At 51.8% G+C, this 17024-nt stretch overlaps 1 protein-coding gene across 3 annotated transcripts; it reads left to right on the top strand.

The window, feature by feature from the left end:
* The first annotated feature begins 1244 nt into the window (after nucleotides 1–1244).
* Nucleotides 1245–15453, top strand: ntmt1 (N-terminal Xaa-Pro-Lys N-methyltransferase 1). Of its 3 annotated transcripts, XM_072566022.1 has the most exons (5): nucleotides 1245–1297; nucleotides 2685–2738; nucleotides 7918–8095; nucleotides 11372–11624; nucleotides 14351–15451. In XM_072566022.1, exons 3-5 carry the CDS (start codon nucleotides 7934–7936, stop codon nucleotides 14605–14607), a joined length of 672 nt encoding a protein of 223 aa, XP_072422123.1. In that variant the 5' UTR covers nucleotides 1245–1297; nucleotides 2685–2738; nucleotides 7918–7933; the 3' UTR covers nucleotides 14608–15451. The 3 variants fall into 3 exon arrangements, with proteins under 3 accessions (XP_072422123.1, XP_072422124.1, XP_072422125.1); XM_072566023.1 differs by lacking the exon at nucleotides 2685–2738 and having other exon boundaries at nucleotides 1246–1297; nucleotides 14351–15453; XM_072566024.1 differs by lacking the exons at nucleotides 1245–1297; nucleotides 2685–2738 and having other exon boundaries at nucleotides 7918–8018.
* The last annotated feature ends 1571 nt before the right edge of the window (nucleotides 15454–17024 follow it).

Below are 17024 nucleotides of genomic sequence, written 5' to 3'. Positions count from 1 at the left end.
CCTCACTCCCACTGTCCCACTGTCCCTCACTCCCACTGTCCAACTATCCCTCACTCCCACTGTCCCTCACTCCCACTGTCCCTCACTCCCACTGTCCAACTACCCCTCACTCCCACTGTCCCACTGTCCCTCACTCCCACTGTCCCTCACTCCCACTGTCCAACTATCCCTCACTCCCACTGTCCCACTGTCCCTCACTCCCACTGTCCCTCACTCCCACTGTCCAACTATCCCTCACTCCCACTGTCCCACTGTCCCTCACTCCCACTGTCCCACTGTCCCTCACTCCCACTGTCCAACTATCCCTCACTCCCACTGTCCCTCACTCCCACTGTCCAACTATCCCTCACTCCCACTGTCCCTCACTCCCACTGTCCCTCACTCCCACTGTCCCTCACTCCCACTGTCCCACTGTCCCTCACTCCCACTGTCCCTCACTCCCACTGTCCCACTGTCACTCACTCCCACTGTCCCACTGTCCCTCACTCCCACTGTCCCTCACTCCCACTGTCCCTCACTCCCACTGTCCCACTGTCCCTCACTCCCACTGTCCCACTGTCCCTCACTCCCACTGTCCCTCACTCCCACTGTCCCTCACTCCCACTGTCCCACTGTCCCTCACTCCCACTGTCCCACTGTCCCTCACTCCCACTGTCCCACTGTCCCACACTCCCACTGTCCCACACTCCCACTGTCCCTCACTCCCACTGTCCCTCACTCCCACTGTCCCACTGTCCCTCACTCCCACTGTCCCTCACTCCCACTGTCCCTCACTCCCACTGTCCCACTGTCCCTCACTCCCACTGTCCCACTGTCCCTCACTCCCACTGTCCCACTGTCCCTCACTCCCACTGTCCCACTGTCCCTCACTCCCACTGTCCCTCACTCCCACTGTCCCTCACTCCCACTGTCCCACTGTCCCACACTCCCACTGTCCCACACTCCCACTGTCCCTCACTCCCACTGTCCCTCACTCCCACTGTCCCACTGTCCCTCACTCCCACTGTCCACATCATCCATGGCAAATGGGAAGAGCTGGGGCCCTAACCCTGACCAATATATAACCCCGCCCCCTCCCCAGCACACCCCGCCACGTGACACACACCCCCGCCACGTGACACACACCCCAGCCACGTGATACCCCCGACACGTGACACACACCCCAGCCACGTGATACCCCCGACACGTGACACACCGGGGCGGGGATCATCGCTGTGGGCGGGGTCAATGCCGTCACAATCTGTGGGCGGGGCGTATCCGCAGTCGGGGCGCGAGGCGGCGGCTGGAGCAGGATCCGGTGAGTGACCCCCCCCCCCCCCCCCCCCCGTCACCGTGCTCCCTGACACCCCTCACTCCCCACCTCACACTGCCCTCCCCCTCCCCCCCTCCCCCCCCACTCTCCCCTCCCCTCCCCCCCCCACTCTCCCCTCCCCTCCCCCCCCCACTCTCCCCTCCCCTCCCCCCCCACTCTCCCCTCCCCCCCCCCACTCTCCCCTCCCCCCCCACTCTCTCCTCCCCCCCCACTCTCCCCTCCCCCCCCACTCTCCCCTCCCCCCCCCACTCTCCCCTCCCCCACTCTCTCTACTCTCCCCCCCCTCCCCCACTCTCCCCTCCCTCCCCCACTCTCCGCTCCCCCACTCTCTCCCCCCTCTCCCCTCCCCCACTCTCTCCCCCCTCTCCCCTCCCCCACTCTCTCCCCTCCCCCACTCTCTCCCCTCCCCCACTCTCTCCCCTCCCCCACTCTCTCCCCTCCCCCACTCTCTCCCCCCTCTCCCCTCCCCCACTCTCTCCCCCCTCTCCCCTCCCCCACTCTCTCCCCCCTCTCCCCTCCCCCACTCTCTCCCCCCTCTCCCCTCCCCCACTCTCTCCCCCCTCTCCCCTCCCCCACTCTCTCCCCTCCCCCACTCTCTCCCCTCCCCCACTCTCTCCCCTCCCCCACTCTCTCCCCTCCCCCACTCTCTCCCCTCCCCCACTCTCTCCCCTCCCCCACTCTCTCCCCTCCCCCACTCTCTCTCCCCCACTCTCTCTCTCCCCTCCCCCCCTCTCCCCTCCCCCACTCTCCCCTCCCCCACTCTCCCCTCCCCCACTCTCCCCTCCCCCACTCTCCCCTCCCCCACTCTCTCCCCCCCCCACTCTCTCCCCCCCCCACTCTCTCCCCCCCCCACTCTCTCCCCCCCCCCACTCTCTCCCCCCCCCACTCTCTCTCACCCTCTCCCCTCCCCTCCCCCACTCTCTCCCCTCCCCTCCCCCACTCTCTCCCCTCCCCTCCCCCACTCTCTCCCCTCCCCTCCCCCACTCTCTCCCCTCCCCTCCCCCACTCTCTCCCCTCCCCTCCCCACTCTCTCCCCTCCCCTCCCCCACTCTCTCCCCTCCCCTCCCCCACTCTCTCTCACCCTCTCCCCTCCCCTCCCCCACTCTCTCCCCTCCCCTCCCCCACTCTCTCTCACCCTCTCCCCTCCACCACTCTCTCTCCCCCTCTCCCCTCCCCCACTCTCTCTCCCCCTCTCCCCTCCCCCACTCTCTCTCTCCCCCCCACTCCCCCACCCCCCTCACCTTGCCCCACCCCCCAGTCTCTTTCAGGGTGTGGAGGTTAGGGCAGTAGAGTTATGTGTAATTAGGTCAGTCTCAGTCTCATTGAGTGGCCCTCGAGTCTGATGGTGTTTATCTGTGAATCTCCTCTCCAGAGGAACCTGACAGCTGCATCTTCACAGCGACAGGAGCCAAGAGACTCTCCAAAGGTGAGAAGGTTCAGATCCAGAAGGTATTCCATTCAGTCCCTTCCATCTGACATTGAAGGCCATCAGGGTGACGTAGAGGAGAGCTTTTCCCCAATATAGCCGTGGAAAGTGTGGCTCTGCAGCCAATGATTGGCTGTCACCTGCTGTCCCAGCCCCACAGCTGTTGGAGCTGTCAGTCAGTGTCTCTGTCACTAGAGACGACAGACTCTGTCTGGAATCATCGCACCGACCCCAGTCCAAATAAAACCCTGGATCTGTTTCATTGTTCTAACTGAAACCCTTAACCTTGATTTACATTCCCCAATGAGATTGTTTCATTGCTGTCTGCCTGATGGATAGTGAATACTTGGGAGACACACAGATTCATTTTTACCGGAGTAACTTTAAATGTTCCTTCTTTCAGGCTAGCTCCCATATTTAAAATCTCGAATGCAAGCATTAATTGGATATTACATTGTCCATGTCAGCTGCTTTGGTGAACCGCCTGTTTGTGCCCTTTATATTCCTCATACAGAGGTTTATAAAATCATGAAGGGCACGGGTACTGTAAATAGACAAGGTCTTTCCCCTGGGCTAGTGGAGTCAAGAACTAGAGGGGCATAGGTTTAGGGTGAGAGGGGAAAGATATAAAAGAGACCTAAGGGACAACTTTTTCACGCAGAGGGTGGTAAGTGTATGGAATGAGCTGCCAGAGGAAGTGGTGGAGGCTGGTACAATTACATCATTTAAGAGGCATTTGGATGGGTATGTGAATAGGAAGGGTTTGGAGGGATATGGACCGGATGCTGGCAGGTGGGACTAGATTGGGTTGGCATGGACGAGTTGGACCGAAGGGTCTGTTTCCGTGCTGTACATCTCTGTAACTATATGTAGCAGCTCCCAGATCACATCCAAATAACTGAATCTTTCAACAACAATTTGTGGTGGAGGAGCTGAGCTGATCTCCCTTGAGGATTCGTTTTCTTTCAATGCTGTCTTGTCCACAGTCCCTGCCAGGCGTCGGGTCTGCAGGGGCAGGGCACTTGAAGATGTGATCACAAGCGAGCACCTGAGCTGGCTGAGAACCACGCGTGCCCTGAGGCTGCTCCTCGGCGTTGTGGCTTCACATCCCACAGCCAGAGGCCCAGGTACCTCATCCAGGCTGATCCTCCCTGTGTGGTGCTGCTGCACAGTTGGGTTTTACTGTCTGCTGGACGCCATGTTAAACTGAGGTGCTATTGACTTTCTCAGATGAATGTAGACTATCCCATGGCCTGATGTGAAGAAGTGTGAGGGAGTTCTCTCTGGTTTATATGCAAACTCATTCTCGGTTAGTTGAGTTCTCCCATTGATCGGCAGTTTCTAACAACCGCAGTGTAAGATCTGCACATTCATCAGGGCTGTTTTGTGTGTCTGTGGGGCTGGTTAGTGCACATGGCCTGAGTGTGATGGAGAGTCTTAGCAACGGTGCAAGTTACCTGCCTATCCTGGCGGTGGCATCCCTGCACAGTCAATGCTCCGAAAGCTGGCTAACTCTATCTGATTGAGAGCCATGCTTAATTAGCCAATAAAAAGCTGGGATTTCAGGTTTCCAGGTGACACTGAATGCTCCTGGAGCACATTGAATGCAGTTGCCACCACGGGTCAGGGATAGACAGAGCTAGAGAATAATGGCAGACCAGTGAAGGGAGTACAGATCCACTCCTCAATCTGTATCAAAGAAACTTCATCTCATGTTCCTCACGCTTATGTACGAGCTGGGAGATGGTTCAGCTCTGTCCTGCTGGTGTGCTTGCAGCAGAACGTTGGAAACTGCCCTGTGACCTGTCATACTGGCAAAGAATGGACCTATCTGATTACAAAAGTAAAAATAATCTCATTAAAATTGACGATTAACAGCCCAACTAAGGAAGTGCTTCTGCTGCAGTCTGGTGCAGTTGATGCCATTCCCACATAACATGACCAGAAACTCCATTTCCAAACTGGCATGGGCTCACTGCTGTGCAGCATTGCATCACATGGTTAGATCTAGCGCTGTATAACACTGGGGTACAGTACCGGTGGGGACAGGTCTGTCCCTGTATAACACTGGGGTACAGTACTGGTGGGGACGGGTCTGTCCCTGTATAACACTGGGGTACAGTACCGGTGGGGACAGGTCTGTCACTGTATAACACTGGGGTACAGTACTGGTGGGGGCAGGTCTGTCACTGTATAACACTGGGGTACAGTACTGGTGGGGACAGGTCTGTCCCTGTATAACACTGGGGTACAGTACTGGTGGGGACAGGTCTGTCACTGTATAACACTGGGGTACAGTACCGGCGGGGACAGGTCTGTCACTGTATAACACTGGGGTACAGTACTGGTGGGGGCAGGTCTGTCACTGTATAACACTGGGGTACAGTACTGGTGGGGACAGGTCTGTCCCTGTATAACACTGGGGTACAGTACTGGTGGGGACAGGTCTGTCACTGTATAACACTGGGGTACAGTACCGGCGGGGACAGGTCTGTCCCTGTATAACACTGGGGTACAGTACCGGTGGGGACAGGTCTGTCACTGTATAACACTGGGGTACAGTACCGGTGGGGACAGGTCTGTCACTGTATAACACTGGGGTACAGTACCGGCGGGGACAGGTCTGTCCCTGTATAACACTGGGGTACAGTACCGGTGGGGACAGGTCTGTCACTGTATAACACTGGGGTACAGTACCGGTGGGGCCAGGTCTGTCCCTGTATATCACTGGGGTACAGTACCGGTGGGGACAGGTCTGTCCCTGTATAACACTGGGGTACAGTACTGGTGGGGACAGGTCTGTCCCTGTATAACACTGGGGTACAGTACCGGTGGGGACAGGTCTGTCCCTGTATAACACTGGGGTACAGTACCGGTGGGGACAGGTCTGTCACTGTATAACACTGGGGTACAGTACTGGTGGGGACAGGTCTGTCACTGTTTAACACTGGGGTACAGTACTGGTAGGGACAGGTCTGTCACTGTTTAACACTGGGGTACAGTACGGGTGGGGACAGGTCTGTCGCTGTATAATACTGGGGTACAGTACTGGTGGGGACAGGTCTGCCCCTGTATAATACTGGGGTACAGTACTGGTGGGGACGGGTCTGTCCCTGTATAACATTGAGATACAGTACCGGTCGGGACAGGTCTGTCGCTGTATAACACTGGGGTACAGTACTGGTGGGGACAGGTCTGTCAGTGTATAACATTGGGGTGCAGTACTGGTGGGGACAGGTCTGTCCCTGTATAACACTGGGGTACAGTACCGTGGGACAGGTCTGTCACTGTGTAACACTGGGGTACGGTACTGGTGGGGACAGGTCTCACTATAACATTGGGGTACAGTACTGGTGGGGGCAGGTCTGTCAGTGTATAACAGTGGGATACAGTACTGGTGGGGCCAGGTCTGTTGCTGTATAACACTGGGGTACAGTACTGGTGGCGGCAGGTCTGTTCCTGTATAGCACACTATATAACACTGGGGTACAGTACTGGTGGGGACAGGTCTGTCACTGTATAACGCTGGGGTACAGTACTGGTGGGGACAGGTCTGTTCCTGTATAGCACACTGTATAACACTGGGGTACAGTACTGGTGGGGACAGGTCTGTCACTGTATAACGCTGGGGTACAGTACTGGTGGGGACAGGTCTGTCACTGTATAACGCTGGGGTACAGTACTGGTGGGGACAGGTCTGTCACTGTATAACACTGGGGTGCAGTACTGGTGGGGACAGGTCTGTCCCTGTATAACACTGGGGTACAGTACTGGTGGGGACGGGTCTGTCCCTGTATAACACTGGGGTACAGTACTGGTGGGGCCAGGTCTGTCATTGTGTAACACTGGGGTACAGTACTGGTGGGGACAGGTCTGTCCCTGTATAACACTGGGGTACAGTACTGGTGGGGACGGGTCTGTCCCTGTATAACACTGGGGTACAGTACCGGTGGGGACAGGTCTGTCACTGTATAACACTGGGGTACAGTACTGGTGGGGACAGGTCTGTCACTGTTTAACACTGGGGTACAGTACTGGTGGGGACAGGTCTGTCACTGTTTAACACTGGGGTACAGTACCGGTGGGGACAGGTCTGTCGCTGTATAATACTGGGGTACAGTACTGGTGGGGACAGGTCTGTCCCTGTATAATACTGGGGTACAGTACTGGTGGGGACGGGTCTGTCCCTGTATAACACTGTGGGGTACAGTACTGGTGGGGACAGGTCTGTCAGTGTATAACATTGAGATACAGTACCGGTCGGGACAGGTCTGTCGCTGTATAACACTGGGGTACAGTACTGGTGGGGACAGGTCTGTTCCTGTATAGCACTGGGGTACAGTACTGGTGGGGACAGGTCTGTTCCTGTATAGCACTGGGGTACAGTACTGGTGGGGATAGGTCTCACTATAACATTGGTGTACAGTACTGGTGGGGCCAGGTCTGTTGCTGTATAGCACTGGGGTACAGTACTGGTGTGGACAGGTCTGCTCCTGTATAGCACACTGTATAACACTGGGTTACAGTACTGGTGGGGACAGATCTGTCAGTGTATAACACTGGGGTACAGTACTGGTGGGGACAGGCCTTCCCTGTATAACACTGGGGTACAGTACTGGTGGGGACAGGTCTGTCCCTGTATAACACTGTGGGGTACAGTACTGGTGGGGACAGGTCTGTCACTGTATAACACTGGGGTACCTTACTGGTGGGGACAGGTCTGTCAGTGTATAACACTGGGGTACAGTACTGGTGGGGACAGGTTTGATATTGTTTAATACTGGTACCGTACTGGTTTGGCAGGTCTGTCATTGTATAACACTGGTACCGTACTGGTTTGGCAGGTCTCTCCCTGTACAACCCTGGTACCGTACTGGTTTGGCAGGTCTGTCCCTGTATAACATTGATATTGAGTTTTGGTGGAGACACATCTGTTGCTTTATAACACTACTATTGTGGTGCAGCAGTAGTGTCCCTCCCTCTGAGTGAGGAAGCTGAGGTTCCCGTTATAATTTCCCCAGCCATGTATAATAACATCTTTGAACAGCTTGATTAGGAAATGTCTACAACACTGATGGTAGTAACATTGAATTCTGCTTTTGCTCAGGTCTTGACTCTCCTGGGGCACTCCCTGTGAAAGTGCTGTTCTAATTAATTCTCCCTCTGTTTCCCTGAGCAGCCTGGCTCTGTGCACCATGACTGCAGAGCTGCTTGCTGATGAAGATGGGTTCTACTCCAAGGCCCAGAAGTACTGGAAGAATATTCCTGCCACAGTTGATGGTATGTTAGGGGGCTACGGGCATATCTCCAACATTGACATTCACTCCTCCAGGAAGTTTCTGCAGAGGTTCGTTGGGGTGAGTCGCTCTGTCATTATTAGATTGTTTAATTGCGCCCTGCCACAAAACCTAATCTTGGCCAGTGTGCCCCTAGCTCACAAGTATGGTGTGTATCATTCAGCTTTCTGGGTATCGGATTGGTATTGAGACTGTGGTAACAGGGCAGTGGGTAGAATGGGACAAATGTGTTGAGTTGAACTCCTACGTTGGGTATGACGGAGAAATCGCATTGGTTTGGTAACCCTTCAAACTGCTGCTAAAACTCCCCTCCGTAATCAAGATGTAGCGTTTTCTGTGAAGCAGTGCTGTCGGGTAACCTAATCCTATCGAATGTTTCCAGCGCAGCCTATTGTCCACGCTGACCCTGCAAGAACAATTCTCCCGGTGCCATTCTATCACCGTTTCTCCAAAATCCTGCAAGCTCTTCCTCTTCGGATAAGGATCCAAATTCTCTTTTGGAATAGACTTCAAATATCATTATGATCCTGTTTGTGAATGTTATCATTTAAAAAAGAAATCTTGAGCACATAGCAATTAACCAACAGAGGTACCATAAGAGTTGATACTTCTAACAAAAGCAGCTGGTCAGCATAGGCATGATGGGCCGAAGGGCCTTTTTATATATTCTAAAACTCTGACTCCGATGTGATTATGTATCAAACAGGATTCAGCACTATTAAATAAATGCTAGCTAAAGGATTTACACTTTTAGCGAGTTTTGAGAAGATTTGTAGCTCAGGTTGAGGTTCTGGGTGTAGGTTTGCTCACTGAGATGGAAGGTTCATTTCTCGAAGTTTTGTCACCATACTACCCATCTACCACCCCCTGAGAAAAAAACAGGAAATGACATCACCAACCTAAACCTATAAATAGCAGGAATGATCAGCAGGGCTTTGCCTGGAGGCCCATTGAAACATCTGGAAATGAACCTTCCAGCTCAGTGAGCAAATCTACATCCACTCGCACGTTTAAGCTATAAACTTGATTCGATGTTTTGCTCCCTGTAACCCTGCCTTGCATGTACAGCAGGCACTCATCCCCTTACACAAATGCATGTGCGCGCACACACAAAGAGTTACCTTATCTTAGTAAATCTGAAGGCTAATTCACTTTACCTGGGAGTAACCCAAAGGATTAGTGGGCGGCACGGTGGCACAGTGGTTAGCACTGCTGTCTCACAGCGCCGGAGACCCGGGTTCAATTCCCGCCTCAGGCGACTGACTGTGGAGTTTGCACGTTCTCCCCCTGTCTGCGTGGGTTTCCTCCGGGTGCTCCGGTTTCCTCCCACAGTCCAAAAATGTGCAGGTCAGGTGAATTGGCCATGCTAAATTGCCCGTAGTGTTAGGTAAGGGGTAGATGTAGGGGTATGGGTGGGTTGCGCTTCGGCAGGGCGGTGTGGACTTGTTGGGCCGAAGGGCCTGTTTCCACACTGTAAGTAATCTAAATGTAAGTAATCTAAATCTAAATGAATGCCACAGCCCTCCAGAATTCACTTCATATGAAACAGCTTTTAAGTGATGTGCTTTCCCAGAATTGGGTTCCTGAGGGCCGTTTATACCTGGGATAAATCATGTAAAGGTTGAAACAATGTGCCATATGTGTACAACGTTGTGCAATCCTTTCTGAAATAATGTGTAATACAAAACCAGAAAAGCTTCAGTGAAGTCTTTAAAGAAATTTGCAGTGTTGACTGAAGTTCCTCAGCTGTTATACACTTACAGGTAACGTACTGTGGAGTACAGTACAGCAGAAAGTTGTTTTCAAAAACTCTGTCCACAGCAGTTCCTCTACTAGTAGTGGAGTAAACAGCAGAGAAATGTAAAAATAAAGATTAAAAACAAAGTTTACTGCTGTACCTGGGCAGAGGGCTGTTTAAGAAATGAAGATCTTTCACTGTAGGGCACAGACAGAATGACGCCATCTCTAACAGCACAATCAGGGCCTCACTGATGATGTGATGATGCAAGAGACACAAGGGTGGCAGAGGTGACAGAGAAGGAAGGAAGGAAGGTCACAAGGAGAAACAAAACCAGAAATTGCTGGAAAAGTTCAGCAGGCCTGGCCCCATCTGTGGAGAGAAAGCAGAGTTAACGTTCCGGTCCAGTGACTCTGTTTCAGAACTGATGGTAGCTAGGAAAAAGTTGTCTCTTTTATGCAGAAGATAGGGGTTAAGGAGGAAATGATAGGTGGGGATAGACCCCAAAGAGAGAGAAGCACAGACATAGGAGGGGATAAGGATCAGCCTGGGGGGATGAATGGCTGCTGATGGGGACTGTTAGTGGCTGACAGTGGGTGGGCTGTAATTGCAGACCATGTGATACCGAGGCCTGGTGTGTGGGGGTTGGGGTAAGGTCATGGGGGAAGGTGCCTCTCGCCCTGAAAATTGAATGCAGAGGCTGTAGAGTTCCAAAGTGGAAAATGAGGTGGTGCTCTTCCAGCTTGTCCTGAGCGTTATTGGAGCACCGCAGCAAGCCTGAGACAGGGAACAAGGTGGGGTGTTGAAGTGGCAGGTAACTGGAAGCTCAGTCTTTGCAGACACACCGTAGGTGTTCTGTGAAGCAGTCACCCAGTCCATGCTTCAGTTCCCCAGTGTAGAGGAGACCACATTGTGACAGTGAAGGCAGTCAACTAGACTGAGTGATGTGCATGTAAAACGTGTGTTTGGGCACCTGGATACAGAGGAGGGAGGAAGTAGACGGGTGAGTGTCACACTTTCTGCAGTTGCAGGGCAAGGTACTCTGGGGAAGGATTAGAGGTGAAGGGAAAGTGGACCAGGGAGTCTAGGGGGAACGGTTCCTGCAGAAGGTGGACAAGGGAGGGGAGGGGAATGTGGGTCTGGAGGTGACAGGAATGCCAGCTAATGTTGTGGGAGGGAAGAGACAGGGTGAGGCTGAAGTGTGGGACACTGGTCAGACTGGGATGAGGATGGAACTTTAAATGAGAAGAGAGGACTTTTTTGTAAAAACGTTGAAACTAAAGCGATTTTAAAAGGGGAAATGTGGGAATACCTTTTTGTGTGTCTGTTCCCACTGCTCCTGTACAACTGTTTTCAGGTTAATTATTCAAGCTGCAATAAACAGAGAATGCTAGAGAAACTCAGTGGATGTGGCAGCATCAATGGAGAGAGAGAGAGAGACCGAGTTAGCATTTCAAGTCCAATATGATGGTTCTTCAGAACTCAGAAGGCCATGGCCTGACGCGATTGGAAAGGTGCTTTAGTGCCACAGGACTGGAGCGTGACTGCCGCCCAGCCATACTGCTACTGTTTCATCACACCCTTTTTATCCCCAACAGGAAGGCTCCGGGAAAGCAGGGCTTGGCTGTGCGCTGGACTGTGGTGCTGGGATTGGCAGGATCACCAAGCGCCTGCTTCTGCCAATGTTTAAAGTTGTCGACATGGTGGATGTGACCGAGAGCTTCTTAACCAAAGCAAAGGCCCACCTGGGGGAGGAAGGCAATCGTGTGGGTAACTATTACTGCTGCGGTCTGCAGGACTTTGTCCCCCAGCCCCAGCGATATGATGTCATCTGGATCCAGTGGGTCATAGGTGAGAGGGCCTGAGTGGAACTCGTGTTCATAAATCTCCTTTGACTCTGTCCGTGGTTATCACAAACCACGTGTAGGCTTAAGATGAAGATGATGCAGTTTTTGTTTTAAAGTCATCCAATCTGTCCTTATTTTGTTTCTCCTTTTATACATTTACGGTAATAATGGCCCATGCAAATGTGCCCCTCCTGCCAGTGATAGCAGTACAACTCCTGCATTGGTGTGGTGTGTAATAGCAGCGTGACACGTCTACGTGAGAAGTTTCCATTATCATTGTGGAGAGCAGAATCTCATGGGTGTACCCAGATTAGTCACTGAGCAAGTTAAAGGGAAGTGTTTGTAGGCAGAAGATTATAAAATATTTCAGGAAATCCAGTTTTAAATGGGGAATGATAAGACCATGTGCAATGGTCGGGTCAGACTGAGGGAGGTATGGTAACAAATAAACAGGTGGAATTCAGTGCTCATTTAAAAATCATCAGGGTCTTTATTTTCACCCAATTATTTATTTTTAAGTAGCAAACTATTCCGGTAGTTTAGGAATGAGAGAGAATGAGTTGGTTGCAGTGGATGAATTTTTCTGTAGGACAGTACAGGAGTTGGCACTACAACACTGTCTGTGAAGGTTACTCAGGCAGTTTCCATTATTAACCTGGGCGTAGGAATTCAGATCTAGAAGTGACCTCTGCTGTCAGATCTTTGACGTACTCAGTTGAGATTCTGCCTTTTTTTTTTCTTTTCTCCAACCTCCTGAGACATTTTGTCTCATTTAAGGTGCGTCCTGCAGCACTGGTGTTTCCAGTTACTCTGTATCAGTGCAGAGGGATCTGGGCGTCCTTGTGCACGAGTCACAGAAAACTGCAGGTACCGCAGGTTATAAGGAAATTTGGTAATTATTGCTAAAGGAAGAGAGTAGGAAAGTGTTTCTGCAACAATACAAGGCATTAACAAGACCTGGAGTATTGTGTACGATTTTGAATCCCCGTTCACAGGAGGTTCACTCGATTGATTCCAGAGATGAGGGCTTTGTCTTATGAAGAGAGATTGAGCAGTTGAGGCCTCTACACTCTGAAGTTTATAAGGGTGAGAGGAGATCTATCTAATTGAGGGATATAAGATGCTAAAGGGGATTGACAAAGTAGACATGGAGAGGATGTTTCCCCATGTGGGGGTAACCTAGAATGAGTGGGCATGGTTTTAGGATACGGGACAGCAGATTTAAAACAGAAACGAGGAGAAACTAATCTCTCAAAGGTTTGTGAATCTATGGAATTCACTGCCCAGAGTGTGGCTGATGCTGGGACATTGGGTAATTTTAAGGAGGAGATAGACTGATTTTTAATAAGTAATGGTCATGGAGAGTGGGCAGGAAAGTGGAGATGAGGCTGAGATAAGATCAGCCATGATGGTATTAAATGGTGGAGCAGGCTCGAGGGGCTGAATGGCCTCCTTCTGATCTTCTCTATTTCTGGTGAAGTACTGACGGGAGCATGAAACTGACTCTGGGTCCTGCACGTCAGGACACACTGGACTAGTGGGTGCAATTCCTCCTCTCGGAAGGACATTCTCAAACTTGAAAGGGTTCCGAAAAGATTTACAAGGATGTTGCCAGGGTTGGAGGATTTGAGATACAGGGAGAGGCTGAACAGGCTGGGGCTGTTTTCCCCGGAGCGTCGGAGGCTGAGGGGTGACCTTATAGAGGTTTACAAAATTAGGAGGGGCATGGATAGGATAAATAGACAAGATCTTTTCCCTGGGGTCGGGGAGTCCAGAACTAGAGGTGAATGGTTTAAGTTGAGAGGGAAGCAACTTTTTCACACAGAGGGTGGTACGTGTATGGAATGAGCTGCCAGAGGAAGTGGTGGAGGCTGGTACAATTGCAACATTTAAGAGGCATCTGGATGGGTATATGAACAGGAAGGGTTTGGAGGGATATGGGCCAAATGCTGGTAATTGGGAGTAGATTGGGTTGGGATATCTGGTCGGCATGGACAGGTTGGACCGAAGGGTCTGTTTCCATGCTGTACATCTCTATGATTCTATGTTGAGGTCCTGGTTAAGGCCATGGAGCAGATTTCGAACTGTCCCAGGGCTGGGGGTCTGCAGAGACTGGCAAGGCTGGGATTGTTCTCCCTGGAGGGAAGGTTAAGGGAGAGATTTAATTGTGTTCAAAATCCTGAGGAGTGTTTCTGGGTAAATAAGGAGAATATATTCCCGTGGTGCGGGGGTGGGGGGGCTTGCAGATTGTAGTGGCTCATCAAAAGGACCAGAAGGGCATGTGTTTACACAGACCCTGCTTCCTGAAAGGTCCATAGAAGCAGTTTCAATCCGAATGTCAAAGGAGATTAGATAAATCCTGGAAAAATGAGGAATGTGCCAAGTTGTAGGGAATATTGCAAGTGAGAGTGGAACAAGCCAGTCCAAGCACTGTGGGCTGAAGGGCCACCTCCTGGGTTGTGGTGTTTGTAGTTTTGTTGGACCTAAGACAGGCTGTGAATTATACACAACAGTTTTGCGAATCTGTGGAGTGAAAGCAGAGTTAACATTTCGGATTCGGTAACTGAACCGAACCCAAGGTGTGAACTCTTGCTTTTTCCTGCCAGCCCAGTGACATTAATTTCACTTTGTGTTTCCGATTTTTACCATCCGCTGTTCTTTGTATGTTTTTTTTTATTTTTAAAGTCTCCTGGAGTGTCCAGTAAAAGGTGTCTCTTGGGATTGTTACAGGGCACCTGACGGACGCCCACCTTATCCAGTTCCTCAAGAGGTGTCAGAAAGGGCTTCGTCCGAACGGAATCATCTGTGTGAAGGACAATGTGAGCCAGGAAGGGGTGATTGAGGACGAGGTGGACAGCAGTGTGTGCCGTGACCTTCCCTCCCTTCGGAACATTGTGCGGCTGGCAGGGCTCCACGTGTTGGCCGAAGAGAAACAGGACAACTTCCCCGATGAGATTTACCAGGTGTACAGTCTGGCTCTGAGGTGAATCTGACTGATCCCGTGTGGCTGGGGACGGGGAGGGCTGCTGTACAGGGAGAGGGAGAGGGAGAGGGAGAGAAGTGAAGAGGAGAGGAGAGGACGGCGCTCTGCTCCAGAAGCACAACACCGAGCCTGCAGAGCTGAACCTGACTCAACCGCAGCTCCCCATCAGGAGCTGCATTCCTCTTTCCACCAGGCTGATCCATCCAGCTGTCAAGGGAAACATTGAAAAGCAATATAGAGAGAGAGAGAGAGAGAGTGTTCCAGAAGGTTAATGCACTGGTTTGGAGTCTGACCAATCGCGTTCAAATGAGCCTGTGTGTTTCTTCAGAGCACAGGAAGAAGTGAAAACTGGGAAATCTGGGGAACAGTGTGTCTCTCTGGATGAGGTGGGATCCAGCTCCTTTTCCCATTCACTAATAGCTTTGAGTTGGACAGCAGTGAGTCCCAGTCTGGAATGAAGCTGTTAACCCTGGCTGTGAGATCAGCGCGGTGCTCTGAGGTGGCCAATCCAGCCAGCATTTCTCTCTCAAACAACGTCCCAGAAAAACATCATCTGCTCATTCATCATGTTGATCTCTGCACCATGAGCCTTTCCTATTTGCTGTTAGAATAGTGACTGCTTTTCAAAGTAATTTGTTGTAGTCGAAGCACTTTGGTGATTCCTGAAGAGCAGTATTCCCTTGATCTCATCACATCGGCACAACTCTCAAATTACAGGGTTCTTCTATCTCTTTTCCCAATCCACCCTGAGGTCACAGTCTTCCATTCTCTACCTTTTCCTCCCTTCCCCACTCGCTCTGTCTCACTCTCTGTCTCTCTCTCTCTGTCTCTCACTCTCTGTCTCTCTCTCTCTCTGTCTCTCCCTCCCTCCCTGTCTCTGTGTGTGTGTGTCTCTCTCTCTCTCTCTCTCTCTCTCTCTCTCCCCCCCTCCCTCCCTCCCTCCCTGTCTGTGTGTGTGTGTCTCTCTCCCTCCCTCCCTCCCTGTCTGTGTGTGTGTGTCTCTCTCCCTCCCTGTCTCTGTGTGTATGTGTGTCTCTCTCTCTCTCTCTCCCTCCCTGTCTGTGTGTGTGTGTGTGTGTGTGTGTGTCTCTCTCTCTCTCTCTCTCTCTCTCCCTCCCTCCCTCCCTCCCTCCCTGTCTGTCTGTCTGTGTCTCTCTCTCTCTCTCTCTCCCTCCCTGTCTCTGTGTGTGTGTCTCTCCCTCCCTCCCTGTCTCTGTGTGTGTGTGTCTCTCTCTCTCTCCCTCCCTGTCTCTGTGTGTATGTCTCTCTCTCTCTCTTGTCTCTCCCTCCCTCCCTGTCTCTGTGTGTGTGTGTCTCTCTCTCTCTCTCTCTCTCTCTCCCCCTCCCTGTCTGTGTGTGTGTGTCTCTCTCTCTCTCTCTCTCTCTCCCTCCCTCCCTGCTCCCTGTCTCTGTGTGTGTGTGTGTCTCTCTCTCTCTCTCTCTCTCTCTCTGTCTCTCCCTCCCTCCCTGTCTCTGTGTGTGTGTGTGTGTCTCCCTCTCTGTGTCTGTGTGTGTGTCTCTCTCCCTCCCTCCCTCCCTCCCTGTTTCTGTGTGAGTGTCTCTCTCTCTCTCTCTGTCTCTCTCTCTCTCTCTCTGTCTCTCTCTCTCTCTGTCTCTCTCTCTCTGTCTCTCTCTCTCTGTGTCTGTGTGTGTGTGTGTGTGTGTGTGTCTCTCTCTCTCTCTCTCTCTCTCTCTCCCCCTCTCACACCACCTCTTTCCCCCCCCCCTCCCCCCCTCCCCCAGCCTGCAGCAACACCCTATTATTGGGTTGTGTGGAGTTTTAGTTATCAGAAAATGAATTCCTGTCCCACAACACATTCTGGGGCCTAAGAAATCTGGTTCTGTTTGAAGCAATGCAATTTATCAGATATCATAATTTATTAAATAAATGGATTATTTTTGTGTGATGAGAGTTTTATTGTTTGGAAGTATAGTTACGGGCGACAGCCCAGCTGGAACTGTCTCCTTTTGACTGAATTACTCCTTACTCTTGCCTTTAAAACCATGCCCCCTTGTTATTGACCCTTTGACTAAGGGGAACCGCTGTTCATGCCCCTCATAGTCTTATACATCTCTATCAGGTTCCTCCTCCAGCTTCTCTGCTCTGAGGAAAACAATCTGAGCCTATCCAGCCTCTCTTCATCGCTGCAATGCTCCATCCCAATTCTGGCGAAATCGCCTCTGCACCCTGTCCAGTGCAATCACATCCTTCCTGTAGTGCGGTGACCAGAACTGCACACAGTTCTCCAGCAGTGGCCTAACCCAAGTGCTGTACGGTTCCAACATAAGCTCCTGGCTCTTGTAATCTATGCCATGACTAATAAAGGCAAGTGTCCCGTGTGCATTTGGGACTGCTGTAATGAGCAGCCCGACCACATTCAGGGATCTGTGGACAAGATCCCACTGTCCGGCCATTCATTG

This window comes from Chiloscyllium punctatum, chromosome 49 (assembly GCF_047496795.1).
Source record: "Chiloscyllium punctatum isolate Juve2018m chromosome 49, sChiPun1.3, whole genome shotgun sequence".
NCBI lineage: Eukaryota > Metazoa > Chordata > Chondrichthyes > Orectolobiformes > Hemiscylliidae > Chiloscyllium > Chiloscyllium punctatum.
Note: the sequence above shows the minus strand (reverse complement) of the source record. Positions and strands in the feature narration are given on the sequence as shown.

What these genes read in the sequence shown, in the direction of transcription:
- ntmt1 (XM_072566023.1), top strand. Translation starts at nt 7,934, where the DNA reads ATGACTGCAGAGCTGCTTGCTGATGAAGATGGGTTCTACTCCAAGGCC. An exon ending in TTCTGCAGAGGTTCGTTGGG is followed by an intron (nt 8,096 to 11,371) that starts GTGAGTCGCTCT and finishes TATCCCCAACAG; the next exon opens with GAAGGCTCCGGGAAAGCAGG. An exon ending in CTGGATCCAGTGGGTCATAG is followed by an intron (nt 11,625 to 14,350) that starts GTGAGAGGGCCT and finishes GGATTGTTACAG; the next exon opens with GGCACCTGACGGACGCCCAC.